The 13,336-nt window shown below is 37.9% G+C and overlaps 3 protein-coding genes across 11 annotated transcripts; 2 read left to right on the top strand and 1 right to left on the bottom strand.

Moving 5' to 3' along the window:
* Positions 1-76: 76 nt before the first annotated feature.
* On the bottom strand, positions 77-4,169 carry LOC135160789 (probable cytosolic iron-sulfur protein assembly protein Ciao1). Of its 7 annotated transcripts, none has more exons than XM_064117804.1 (5): positions 3,684-3,920; positions 1,291-1,632; positions 1,023-1,131; positions 670-834; positions 77-388 (listed from the first exon to the last, which is right to left on the bottom strand). In XM_064117804.1, exons 2-5 carry the CDS (start codon positions 1,618-1,620, stop codon positions 120-122), a joined length of 873 nt encoding a protein of 290 aa, XP_063973874.1. In that variant the 5' UTR covers positions 1,621-1,632; positions 3,684-3,920; the 3' UTR covers positions 77-119. The 7 variants fall into 7 exon arrangements, with proteins under 7 accessions (XP_063973874.1, XP_063973877.1, XP_063973876.1 ...); XM_064117807.1 differs by having other exon boundaries at positions 3,700-3,920; XM_064117806.1 differs by having other exon boundaries at positions 3,704-3,919.
* LOC135160773 (peroxisomal acyl-coenzyme A oxidase 3-like) lies at positions 3,958-11,486 on the top strand. 3 transcript variants are annotated; one of them, XM_064117742.1, is made up of 15 exons: positions 3,958-4,094; positions 4,173-4,369; positions 6,969-7,148; positions 7,395-7,556; positions 7,632-7,787; positions 7,942-8,089; positions 8,392-8,563; positions 9,044-9,335; positions 9,426-9,548; positions 9,617-9,737; positions 9,824-10,057; positions 10,214-10,368; positions 10,490-10,637; positions 10,738-10,892; positions 11,055-11,486. In XM_064117742.1, exons 2-15 carry the CDS (start codon positions 4,367-4,369, stop codon positions 11,175-11,177), a joined length of 2,172 nt encoding a protein of 723 aa, XP_063973812.1. In that variant the 5' UTR covers positions 3,958-4,094; positions 4,173-4,366; the 3' UTR covers positions 11,178-11,486. The 3 variants fall into 3 exon arrangements, with proteins under 3 accessions (XP_063973812.1, XP_063973809.1, XP_063973810.1); XM_064117739.1 differs by lacking the exons at positions 3,958-4,094; positions 4,173-4,369 and adding an exon at positions 5,081-5,137; XM_064117740.1 differs by lacking the exons at positions 3,958-4,094; positions 4,173-4,369 and adding an exon at positions 6,197-6,229.
* A 786-nt stretch (positions 11,487-12,272) lies between these two features.
* Positions 12,273-13,300, top strand: LOC135160796 (uncharacterized). The gene is made up of 2 exons (XM_064117820.1): positions 12,273-12,433; positions 12,490-13,300. Exons 1-2 carry the CDS (start codon positions 12,303-12,305, stop codon positions 13,229-13,231), a joined length of 873 nt encoding a protein of 290 aa, XP_063973890.1. The 5' UTR covers positions 12,273-12,302; the 3' UTR covers positions 13,232-13,300.
* The last annotated feature ends 36 nt before the right edge of the window (positions 13,301-13,336 follow it).

Genomic DNA, 13,336 nt, shown 5'->3' with positions numbered 1-13,336 from the left:
GGACTAGCTGAGTCAGTCTAGAATAATATCTACTCACGAGCTCGTGCGTTATTAATCCATTAATCGAGAATCTCCATTTTTATCAGTTTCAGCAGGAATTTATTTATCGAAAAAAGCTTTTACACAGTCATGAGGGGATCTCTATCAGTCTTTGACACATCAATCGTGACTTGGCTTCCCAGTGAATTCCCCAGGATTCCCGAAAATTCCTGCAGAAATCCCCTCTCAGAGTCGGAATGATTTGTTAGAATAACAACTGTCTCCCTGTGCACTGCGTCCAGAATATCATGATGAAGCATTTCTCCGGTCACGTAAAGATCGGCTCTAACATTTTTCAGGACTGAGGTTCCTGATCCCGCGCATACAGCAACAGTATTGATCATCTTATCTAAATAAAGAAAAAGCAAATTAATCTTTTCTCTGCGTCCTACCTCTGTCTAATAGAGCCTGTCTTTTTTTTAACGAATATCTTTCCTTATAATATTTATGAGAATTCTATTCACGATAAACGAAATAAATATTTCACCCAGAACGTTAGATAGAAAAATCATTTGCAAATGATGTGGTTTCAATTGGTGCGTTGGATATTTCTCTTCAAACTTGACTTTCACCTGGTCATTCAATGCAACAATTATGTTGCACTTTAAAACGGTCATTGATCTCATTTACCTGGACTGTGAACTCTTGCCAATCGTAAGTAATTCAAATTAGTTCGACGTTTAATGAGATTTACTGCTTCTTGATCAGTTATTGGAGTTTTCAAAGTACAAATTCTTCCCATGCCATTCTGGGGATTTTGGGAAGCAGGTTGAATAGGCTCGCACGTCGAAGTTTCTGCGAAAATAATAATTTTCCATAGATAAAGAGGAAGAAACATTATGTTAATTTGATTTTCAGACGAAACAGGAAAGAAGAAATCATCGATATGAATTTAATTTGCTTATAGAGGAAATGAACGCGAGGAAATAGTTGATTTAATCATTCAGAGTAATATGTTTCCTTTCATCTGAAGAATGACTCACCGAAGGCGCTCGCCAGCCAATCGTTTACACCTCCTCTAACAGAATCGAAGGAAGTATGAGGGGAGTACAAGGCAATTTTGTGCTCCAGGCATTTGGCTGCAATTCTTTCCTAAAAAATATGCCATTGTAAATTACTTTCGTAATAATAGACGGAGATGAAAAACAGTGATTCTGAAAATCGCTGAGTTCGAGAAAAGGTCATAAATATTCATATAATTGGCTTCCGGGTGGATGCCAAACAATCGGAAATCATTGAAATTGTGTGTACCTTCCATGTCCTCGTTGTGATACTCTTCAATGGCGCAAATATTGGTGGATGATAGGAGACAATGAGGTCAGTTTTAAGATCAATCGCTTCCTTCATCACTCTCTCGGTCAAATCATTGGTGAGAAGAATGTGGGAGACATTTTTCGATTCAGTTGGTTCGATCAAGAGTCCAACATTGTCCCACGACTCAGCCAATGATACGTCAGCAAAACTATTCATCATCTCCACTACTTCCTTCAGGGGGATTCCCTTATTTCCTTTCGAAGACATGTTTCTCAGATTTAGATAGATTGATGAGCTCAGGGGTTTGTAAATTAGTCGAAACAACATCTAGAGGGGTACCTGAAACCGTGGCGGAATTAATTTCGGGAAACATTTCTGTACATGTGGAAAATTCTCTTTTTTTGTTATCAAGAAGATAGACAATTTTGTATTAAGTCCTGGAGAAAGATACGGGGAACGGAAATTGTGACAGCGGTCTTGAATATTTTGCCCTGCCATTGTCTATTGACGTGCATATGCATAAACACATTTGCATAGATATAGGACGCATATGCAATGCGAGTAAAAAATTAATACATCGTCATCAAATACAAAAATATTATCGCAAAAGTGGATTTACAATTCTTATGTTCTTCTTGGATGACTCGTCAGGCAATACCATTTTCGTTATATGGCACACAATATTTTATATGGTTTGACCTGAAACCCAGGTTGTAACCGAGTGAAGGGAAATTTTCTCGCTTAGTTATTCAATCGATAACACACGAATTCTTTAAAAATATTTATTAGTATTTGTCTCAGTTCTGTACAAAAATTATTCCATTGAATTGAAAGTTAATCGCTGTAGAACCAAATTTGAACTTTGGAATCATCCCCAGCGCTGGCAAGTTCCCCAGGATTTTTAGGTGACCATCTAACTGCGTTAACATCGGAGGAATGTGCATTTTCGGCGACAGAAACCATCGAAAAATTCGGTTGATTCGGATCAGAGTCGTTCTCCTCCCTGAAAATTCTGATAGTATTGTCCCCGCAGGCAGTGGCGATGAGACCCGTCTTTTTGCACCAATCGACGTCATAAATGGTCCTTGAGTGATACCCGGAAAGGGTGCACACATTTTTCCAAACGGAAACATTATTCGGTGTGGGAATCCCCGAGTTATTTCCCGGTTTATACTCCTGCCAAATTTTTATGGTCTTATCGTCACTGCAGGTGACGAGTCTTGAGCCTGTCGGATCAAACGACAGACTCCAGACTGTGGAGGTGTGCGAGGAGAGGGTCGCAACGCAACTCCAATCAGAATCGGCTGTATCTTCTTTAAAGATCTTTACCGTGTCATCGTACGAGGCTGAGGCGAGAATGTCTTCGTGCGGATGCCATCTGACCTAAAATTATTTCAGTTTTATTATGTCATCAAATACTTGGACGGAGGCTCCAATACATATATTATAAAGGATAATAAAAATTATGCTGTAGAGATGAGACGCGTTACCAAGAAAATGAAGTCATTTTAGTTAAGCTAATTTTTACCTTTTTGACATCCTGTGCATGGGCACTGATGACAGCAGCACAATCGTACTCATCATCATTAGACTCCCAGATCCAAACCGATTTATCTCGACTGCACGTTGCAATTAGGCTACCACTCTTAGACCAATCAACGCTCTTAATTTCATTTTCATGGCCTTCCAGAGTCGCTGTACATTCAAATTCACTTCCTTTTTTTTCCCAAATTGCAGTGGTTGCATCGAATGATGCCGAGGCGATGTATTTACCGCAGGGAGACCAAGAAATCTCGCGAATAGTTCGCGTGTGACCCTCGGCGAGTATTAATTTCATAACATATTTTCCTCCCTCGAGGGAATAAATGCGAATTTTCTGGTCTTCACCGCATGAGGCCAGAGCCGAGTTCGTGGGGTGCCAAGAAACATTCCAAACTCTGCCTCGGTGACCTGTGAGCGTTTGTTTTAATGTTAATGTGCCCATCGTCACCTGGAACAGATTAAGGAATGTTTTTTGACACCAACCCTGACATGTATTTTCACGATGTTCCACTTGATAAGTGTTGAAAATTAGCTGCTAATGAGATTTGAATTGCCTGACGATAAAAATCGAATGCAGTTCATTTTTACTCAATGTTTTTACCCGCTTGTTATGACAACCTCATCATGGGTTCACCGAAGAATCCAATAATCAGGGAACTGATTTCAAAAATTAAATCTATATGAAATATCTCAATGAACTTTAAATGAACTTTGAATTACTCAATAATTAAAATGGGATTCTTTTTCCCTATCAGATATAGGTCGTGAGTATTCGGTAAACATTTTTATATCATAAATGAAAAATATTCTTAGGTTAATCTAGCAATGCATGATTTTCAAAAGCTTACAATCAGCATGTCACACCTACGTAGTTTTGCTGAGCTCCCTCAGGTCCCCAAACAATTGAAATGAACAGCACCAAGTTGAAAAGCTCAGAAAAATTTCACAATGTCTCGGAGCCAACAATCAGTACTCTGGAGAACTCCAAAATTTCCATTCACCCCCTGTATTTCCTAACCTACGAAGACATTCTAAACCTAATGTTTCTCTCCACCCAATCAACCGTCGGTAACCCTTTCTTTAACCTAAAAAAAATTCAAACTTCAGAATGAAAAGACAAAAAAAACGGTTTATTTGTCAACAACCAAAGCCACCGAATAAAGGGACCTTGGAAATTAAAAAAACGTTGGACACCATTACAGGATAGCTCCTGCGACCTGGCTAGACCCCAATAATATCAACGAATTGATTGTGCTATTGTATGCGAACGGCCAGTCAATAACTCGTGAGGTGAAGTAGAAAACTACATAAATTCATACATAAATTTTTTTTTCTAGAAAACGATTGGTGGTCACTCCTCGCCATCCGCACCGCCATCAGATTTGTAACGACTAATAGCACGTGAATAGTGTAGTGGCTTGAGTGCTGAGACAAGCACGCCGTCGAACAGTGTGCCTCGTGGGTCTCTCATCATTCGCCAATATTCTTCTTTTATTGTGATTTTCGAGATTGATCAGGTGCGAGGATTTTCATGGTGAGTGTTTGCATGATTCGAAAGGGGTTGGGAAGGAGGGCAATCAAGGGGATGTCATGGAGAGGGTTGGCAAAAATTTTGATCGGAATTATATCAATAATTGTGAGAAGCAAAAATTTTTTTTTATTTCCTGCAATTTTTGAAAAAGCTGAACAGTAATTTGAATCCACCAGCTTCAGGGGTACCTGGGTGAATTATTGTAAGGGCTAAGTGTGAATAACAACTCATTCGATGGGATGAGTCACCCTGGAGGAAACCACCCAATAAGTGAAATCCTTTCATATTTTTTCAACTCTTGTTGTTACATTTTATAATTCATTACGGTGAATCGAAATTACTGAGCCATTTTTTGAGGAAATTGTGAGAAGCGCGGCTGGCGTTTTAAGTGAATTTTATTTACACAAATGAAATTTTGTGTTCACAAGAATTGTGGCGACCGCTTGAAGTCCTAACTGAGTGAGCCAATCAGATGATTTCGGGGTACAGATAAACCTGTGGAATAATTCATGGAATGAAGGGCTTTGTTTTGATCGATGACATTTCAGTTCAGTAGAGAGTTAAAGCCGCACGAAATAATTCGATTTTTTTCTGGAGAAAAAAAAACTTAATAGTTATGATTGCGCTCATGGGCAGTCCTCGGTAAGGACACGCAAACTTACCGAACTTCTCTTATCTAGAATAAAATGATGAAATGATACTAATTTATCACTATGGGAACAGTTGAGAATGCGTGAGGAATCAATTAGGAGCAAACGACGGCCTTTGCATGTGAGTGGATGAATATATCTTTATGAATACATCTTTACGTGTTTTTGTCGTCCGGTTGTAAGGCAGTACCTGTCCAGGAGTTACAGTCTGCAGTCATTGCAACAAAAAAATTGCTTGTCACTTAGTCCAAAAAAACTCATTTCACGTTATAAAGTAGAACCACAAAGAAAAATCTTCATCTCTGACGCTAACTCGTGACCGCTTTAATTAAATTTTCTTAATAAACCTCGTCCAGTGACTATGCAATGTAGAAACTACAATTAATATCGAATTTACAACAACAAAACTCGAACTTTGCCTACATTTCAAATATTTATCCACCATAGAATTACGAGACGAATCCAATCAACTTTTAGCAGTAAATCTTTCAGGCAATAATATTTTTAATCGTTCACTTTCGTTTTTTTCCAAATGTTTTGCTAAAAACTTAAATTCACGTCGAATACTTTTCATTGAATGTTTCAGCTGTAAAAGACAATCAGACAAATCTTGAATTGTTACTCTCAAGCAGTTCACTGCTTCATTGTTCATTATGTACATTGATCTATCAAATTGCTTCAATTACTTGAATGTTACCATCCCTGATCTGGGGCGAACATTAACTACGCCTTTTACTACTGGTCTGTTTCTATCTTCTTATTTGACCAAATGTGATTTAGCCATTTATATGGGCTGAACTGGCTTGTGAAATGTTAATTTCCGTCATTCGAGTCGCAACACAGCGCACACTCTGACAAAATAAGGATTTTTTCTTTTTCACACGGTGCAAAGAAAAAAATTCTGAAGAATAGCAATTCCACGAAAAATCCAAACAGTTCATTGACTTGAATAGCCCCAACATACAATCACAAATCAGTTATAATATTTTGGATTTAAAAAAATGAGAACAAAAACGGAGCGAAGTATTTGATGTAGAGAAAAATAACATTATTCAGGTTGATCGCAAAAATCGATGTTAAGTCAATGCTACAATTCTGTTCTAGTAGTGAGACATGTTTTTGCAGTTCAAAACGAAGACGGCAGATATATTTAAATGAATGACAAAAAGAATCTTCTAGTTAACAACTTCTCATTATGCAGTCTCATAACGAGGTAATAAATAGTCCGTCTACATTGATTGACAAAATTAGGTGACGTTAAGCACCGTCTCATGGTGTTCCGCTTTTTTATCAGTATATTTTTTCGGACACTGCTATCCTCGGACACTGTCTGGACTTTTTTATGATAGTACTGTTCAGATATCTCTGGATAAAGTCACCCTTATCTCTAACTATGATTGTCGTGCCTGAATAATACAAAATATGAAAATTTCTTACTAACGTGCGATGCCAAAATAGAGGCATATGATCGACACACCGACTTTAAATGGCACAATGAAAAGCCAAGTGATAAATTATCGGATTTCCCTGATATACGATTGACCTTTATTACCTACAGATCATGCTCAGTGCGCAGAATAACTTATTCTGACAGATAACTACAAAATCATTTAACAAAAAAAAGATAAAGTGCATATCGTTGATCAATGACGCCAGTAATTATGATTCAATCTGCTCACGCTATTCAACGGTATGCACTATTATCCGTATAGTATGGAGCTGGTTGTCGGACGAGCGTAGTTTCGTGAAAACTTCACTTTTTACTCTTCTATGGTCTCTGCTTCGGTTTTTCTTGAGATATACAATTCTAGTGCATGGAAAGTCATGAATTTCCATGAGACCCTTTTTTATTCAGTCGCCCGCGATCACTGCATACAGTCATTATGACAGGACTTGACAGATTGAGTGGCAAAAAGGGATGTCTTAATTAAGTGAAATATATTTCAATGCAGATGTCCTCATCTACTACATTCCAAAGAGAGGAGTCAGCAGGTCCTGAAATCCTCGAGAACTGCGAGTGGCTGGACGATGTACCAAGTGATGGTCCTCTACGGGAATATAGAAAAACCGCTTCCTTCTCGTGGAAGCAAATGAAAGTCGTCCTTGAAGAGGTCAAATCCATTCGTATCAAGGTAAGGAGATTTAATCGCTCAGGGAAAATATTCATCATGAAGACAAGTTTTTATTTAGAAGTCATAGTTTATGTTGAAAGAAAGAACATCCTTCATTCATCACTCATTTAATTTTTAAAAACGTCAAATTGTTGTTATTATCCTGGCGACATGTCTGAGGAGACAAGAGATATTTATTGCTTCGAGTCTCGACAGTTTTATAATTGACTTTTTTCAGAAACTCACAGGAAATTTTTTTTCCCATAGAGAGCAGTATGGCAAGCCATGGAGAATGATCCAGACTTTCAACCGAGTCACTATCAACATTTGAGTACAGATGAACAAAAGAGGATAACAGCGAAACAATTAGCAAGGATGGATCATCTCAGATTTTTTCCCGGCCTTATTAATTTTCGTCACAAGGATAAGGTAATATTCCCTAATTGCTCAGACATAATTAAACGTGATTTGAAATTTCCTTTAATCTGACGGTGTTGATTTCAGTCAGGATATTTACTGGATCTTCATGAGGCTCTTCACGTTTATAAGCCTGCCCTCGCTGTAAAGATGGCCATGGGATGTTATGTCTTTGGAAATGCTATGTTAAGTCTCGGGACCGAGAGGCATCTCCCCACTTTTCAAAAAGTTTTTAATAATAAGGTGTGAAGATGGAGTTCTCCCAATTCTGTTTTCCGGAAGTTTGAAAATAATCTTATCACGCATGAAAAGAATGTTTCTAATAATCTGTTGGTTTAACATTTTTTTATAGTTCTTTTATTTCAGATAACAATATTTATCATGTCTATTTGTGTAGATGTTGGGGTGTTTTGCTCTCACCGAAATTGGCCACGGAAGTAACACTAAGATGATGCGTACGACGGCGACCTATGATCCAGTCACACGGGAATTTGTCATTCACACACCTGATTTCCAAGCCGCCAAGTGTTGGGTCGGAAATCTAGGTAATAATGAGTTCCGGGGAATGTTTGGTTGGCGGGGCAGATGCAACATAAATATATTTCTTGAATCTTGTCTTAGATGAGTGAATGGCACTGATATTTTTTATTGAATTTATTGAGATTCGAATCCTTCACCGAGTTTGAATACTAAAACAATTTTTTAAACCATCGACGGCGTTATTTACGGGATATTGACACGTAGATGCTTCTTTTCATAGAATGACTCAACATCCACACGATCTAATCCTTTTACCTTCCATACATGTTTGATTTTCTAAAAATCCTTAATTATTTTATTTTTTCAGGTAAAACTTGTGTAGTGGCTATTGTTTTTGCTCAGTTAATAACGCAAGGAGAGTGTCATGGATTGAATGCATTTATTGTACCGGTTAGAGATCCTAACACATATCTGTCTTATCCTGGGATCATTGTAGGAGATATGGGAGATAAAACTGGAGTTCATGGAATTGATAATGGGTAATCAACTTCTTCCTAAATCATTAAGCCTTCCCAAAATCATAAAATACCCTCGCTGGGCTCTCAAATGTCAGGGGTTTATCTTCACGTGTAATAAAATTTAGCAAGATAACCGTAGCGCTTCTCTCAAGAAATTCTATCGACGTAAATTATCCAGTCTTTAATTTATTTTTCCCTTGGATTTCATAAAAAGATAGAGGAAAAAAGTTGTACTGAAAAAACGTAGAAAAATAAGTCAACAGATAATGCAATAGAGGTTCTTAAAAAAAAGGGTTTGTTAGTTTGTTTCATGTTGCTGTTCTATGCCTGTTTTTTACTTCAACATATCAATAATTCATTCAATTTTTTGTTGGATTACACTGTTTTAAATTATATCTTCGACCTCAGCTTGGGCGGCATGAAAACCATTCAGAATAAAATTTTGCAAAATTGTTTAATAACCATATGAATGACTCAGTGATAGAATTTGTTCTTTTTCAGGTTCATCATTTTCAACAATTACAGAATACCAAAGGACAATTTGTTGAATAGAACTGGTGACGTGACGGACGAAGGTGAATACCAAACGTTTTTTTCAGATCCCCAAAGAATTATTGGGGCTGTTCTCGAAAATTTATCTACAGCACGTATTGGAATCACTGGAGAGAGCGTAAATAACATTGGAATGGCTTCAACAATTGCGATCCGATATGCCTCAGTCCGGAGGCAATTTACGTCTTCCTCACAGGGAGAAGAGCCTGTTGAAACGCCAATTATCGAATACGAACTTCACGTAAATACCTCGATCATAAAAGAACAATAATATAAAATAATAATAAATTATCGATTCATCCTGATCATTGAAATAATCATATTCTTGCAGCAATGGAGAATATTTCCCTACATGGCTGCCGCAGTTGTGACACGAGCCTTCATGACCGAATTCTCGAGTGAATTCTTCAGCAACGTAGAGAAGTCCTTATCAAGTGAAGAAATTCCAAATATTGTATGTGATATCACTACAAAATTATAGTCCCTCAATTATGAAATGCATTGCTTGACTTACTGTTTCAGAGAGAAATTGTTGGTGAACTTCATGCTATGATTTCAGCTATCAAGCCTCTCCTCACGTGGACTGCCAAAGCTGCCATCAGTGAGTGCAGAGAGGCTTGTGGAGGTCATGGATATCATAAAGGTTAGGACAATAAATTTAATTTTTAGAATTATTGATTTTATTTTATTGAACTCAAAATGATGAGACGATTTTTCATCCTATGTTAGGTGCCAAACTGGGCGATATGGCCATTGACCACGAGCCCACGGTGACCTACGAGGGTGATAATAATGTCCTTGTTCAGCAGACCAGTAACTGGATTCTCAGGCAATGGGAGGGATGTCGGAAGGGCATAATTGACGGCAGCCCCTTGGATTCAATCGCTTTTATCTTCAATGCAGACGAAATACTGGAGAAAAAATTCACTGTAAACCATGTGGACGGTGTCATGTCTTTGAACGGTAATAATTTACATAGAAAAGTTTAAATAGAAAAATAACTACTCTTTATCGCAAGCTTTTAAAATGAAAAAAAATTACTTCCATTTCTCTGGTACTATATTTTTCAGTTTAACAAGTTTAATTTTCATCTCAATATTTTTTCGTTATCTGTTACAGTTATCATAAATTGTTACGAATGGCTGATCACCTGGTTGACAATTGACATGTCGCGTAAGTTTCAGATTGGCAAAAGCAAAGGTCTTAACAATTTCTCAGCAAGGACTAAAGCACAGGTTTATTCCGCATCACATTTATCCAGAGCCTATGGAGAGGTAAAATTCGAATCAGGTTTATAATATGGAACAATATAAAATCAATCCGATCTGTTTTGGAGATATTTACAACTTTGTCACTTTGAAAATAATGCAATTCTATTTGTTTTTTGACATGCAGATGGTAGTTATTAAATACAGCATGCGGAGGATCGAAAAAATGCTGCCAAGTGGGACTCCTCATCAGAGTCTTGTAGCAGTTTTGAAGAAATGCCTGTTACTCTATTCACTCTCTTGTTTGGACAAGCATTTACCTACCTTCTATCAAGGTACTAACTGAACAATCTTTTCTTTGCAACACTAGCTTCTCAGAAATTGAAAACATTTAAGAAACAAATATTTTTAAATTAATCCTTTTGTTTGTTCAAGGTGGCTACTGTGGGGGACCACAGATGATAGAAATTATCCGCGCGGGTATTCTCCGACTGTGTGCTGAACTCAAGCCAGATGCAGTCTCCATTGTTGATGCTCTAGCTCCCCCCGATTTTATTGTTAATTCTGTGCTTGGCATGTCTGATGGGAAAGTAAGTAAAATTGCAAAATGTAATTATATCGGCTAAGACGCGGTCTCACATTCACTCGCTGTCAATAGAAACGTCAGTCGATTAACACTAATGCTCTTGTCGAGCTTCTCCTTCACACAATGCAGGAATAATTCATTATATTTGTATTATCATTGTTTTCAGGTATATGAACGCCTTGAAGAAGCTGTCAGATGCCATCCAGATGTGACGGGACGACCCAGTTGGTGGCAAGAACTCACAACAGCTGCTGAAAATCCCCTCAAGCCACTCCAATCGAAACTCTGACCGCACAATTGGTATTCAGATGAAATTCATTAAAACCATTTAGCACAAAGATTGCTGGTAACATATCTGAACAAATTTTTCTACAAATTGTATTTTATATATATTTTCCTGAAGGAAATTAGAGTGATAGAAAAGGGTTATTGAACATTCATATGAATAGTTGTTTTTCGGACCCAGACCATTCAGTTTTTTTGCATTATTTAATTACTACATGTGTCTATGTCGTCATCATTATTTGTTGCACAAAGAATTATACTAGGATCGGAAAAGCAGGTCTTTATGAGTATAAGTAAATTTATGGAAACATTGCTCGTTGTTTTATCATTCCTCTCTGCTCCTTTCTTTTTATTTTCAGTTAAATATTGTGCCAGTGAGGTGAAGAAATTTTACAGAATTGCTGACTCGATTTGTTTGAGGTATTTCCGATGCTTGTTTCCGTGACACAATTATTCACATGTCAGATTTTACGCAATACATATTTTGAATTTTTTTTTCAATGCTCGTTCCCTTGAAATACATTCTCAATTCTTCGTGGCCTCTTTTTATCATTGATCTGAATGAAGTGTGAATCATCGAAAATGTAGTAAAAACGGTGGAAATGATTAAATGCTGAACTTGAAGATATTTCGTGGTTATTGTTTTATATTCCCCCCGAACAATATTCTCAGCTGTTATAACAAACAAAATCTATTCATTAAATGAGATTTTACTTACAACATCTGAAATCTCGTTCACATTAATGCGCATGAGGATGGGGAAATTAAACATTGATAATGAATGGTCACACTTCATTGTCACCAATCATATATTAATGATCAATGATTTATTTTAAGAATAATTCGAAAAAGAAGACCAAAAACAGGAAAAAACAGTGAATGACTCCTCGCGGGCGGGGTAACGCTATTTTCCAAACCGTTGAGACATTAATTGATACATATTTTCTCAATTACTTACTTATGTTGACGAAAGAATTGAACATAAGTTGGGTAATAATTATTAAAATCCTCTGTACTTCCCTGTTATTTCCGGAAGTCAACAAATGATTCATTATGAATCCATTTCCGCATTATCTTCGATTTATAAATACGAAGAGACGGAAAGAACTCCACTCAAGACTAAACCAAGATGACTTCACTCAGAATCTCTCTGGTAATTTCATGTATCAGTGTGGTGTTATGCCTCAGCGCGAGGAGCCACAGATTTCCACGATCTGATTGTGGAGCATGTCTTCTGGCGGAATCACAGGGAGCCCAAAGGTAAGTAACCCTTCATCACTCAACGAAAAATCATTAACATTCATTCTTCATTGTAGGAGAACCCCCAAAAATCCTGCCGAGCAATTTTCGACTTCCCTGACCGGACAATCGGTTCGTTATCCATTCTTCCACCCAACGCAATACTCCAAGAGACATTCAGACTCGTTCACTCCATCCTCCCAATCCCACTATGTCTCGCTACGAGCAAAGAGAAGTTTAAACTCCGAGAAAGGCAATGAGAAGAATGTCATGGTGGTGCCAATCGAGAGCTTGGCCAATGCAGCGAAGATCCCCCAGTCTCAGTCGGAGTCGAAGACTCATCTGTCTGATAAGCGGCTCGAGGAGATCGTGACGAGGGCGATTTTGTCTGCACGAAATCAAGTGCAAGCGCAGTCCACTGTGTACTGGCATGGATCACCCCAGCATTCATTTCATGACATGAGTTTGGGAAATGAGGACTTGACCAATGCTGAATACATTTATGAAGATTTGGAAGAGGCTTACCCCATGCCTCCCAACATGACAATAACCCAACCAGGACAGAAAGAGACATTTACTCCAGTGGGTTCAGTGGTACCAGCGAGAGACTCTTTCGTCAGTTATGGAACTGTCGGAAAAATTATCAAGGAAAATCAGGGGATGGCGGACTCTGGAAAGTTTAACGCTGCGAAGGGGGTTGGAAACGGTGGAGTGACGTACGAGAGAATGGGCACTCAAGGACCACAGCACACGCTGCAAGCACCACCTTATGAAGCTTATGTTGGAGAAGCTGCAGAAACGGCGATACCCGCACCATAGAATAAAATTAAGAAACATGGCATGTAATTTTTTTTATAAATGAATTAAAAATAATATTTGAGAAGTGTAGTATTCAGATCTTTTACCTGCTGTGGTTTTGGAATA

Source organism: Diachasmimorpha longicaudata, chromosome 3 (genome assembly GCF_034640455.1).
Source record: "Diachasmimorpha longicaudata isolate KC_UGA_2023 chromosome 3, iyDiaLong2, whole genome shotgun sequence".
Lineage (NCBI taxonomy): Eukaryota > Metazoa > Arthropoda > Insecta > Hymenoptera > Braconidae > Diachasmimorpha > Diachasmimorpha longicaudata.
The sequence above is the reverse complement of the archived record's forward strand: the minus strand, read 5'-3'. Positions and strand labels throughout refer to the sequence as shown.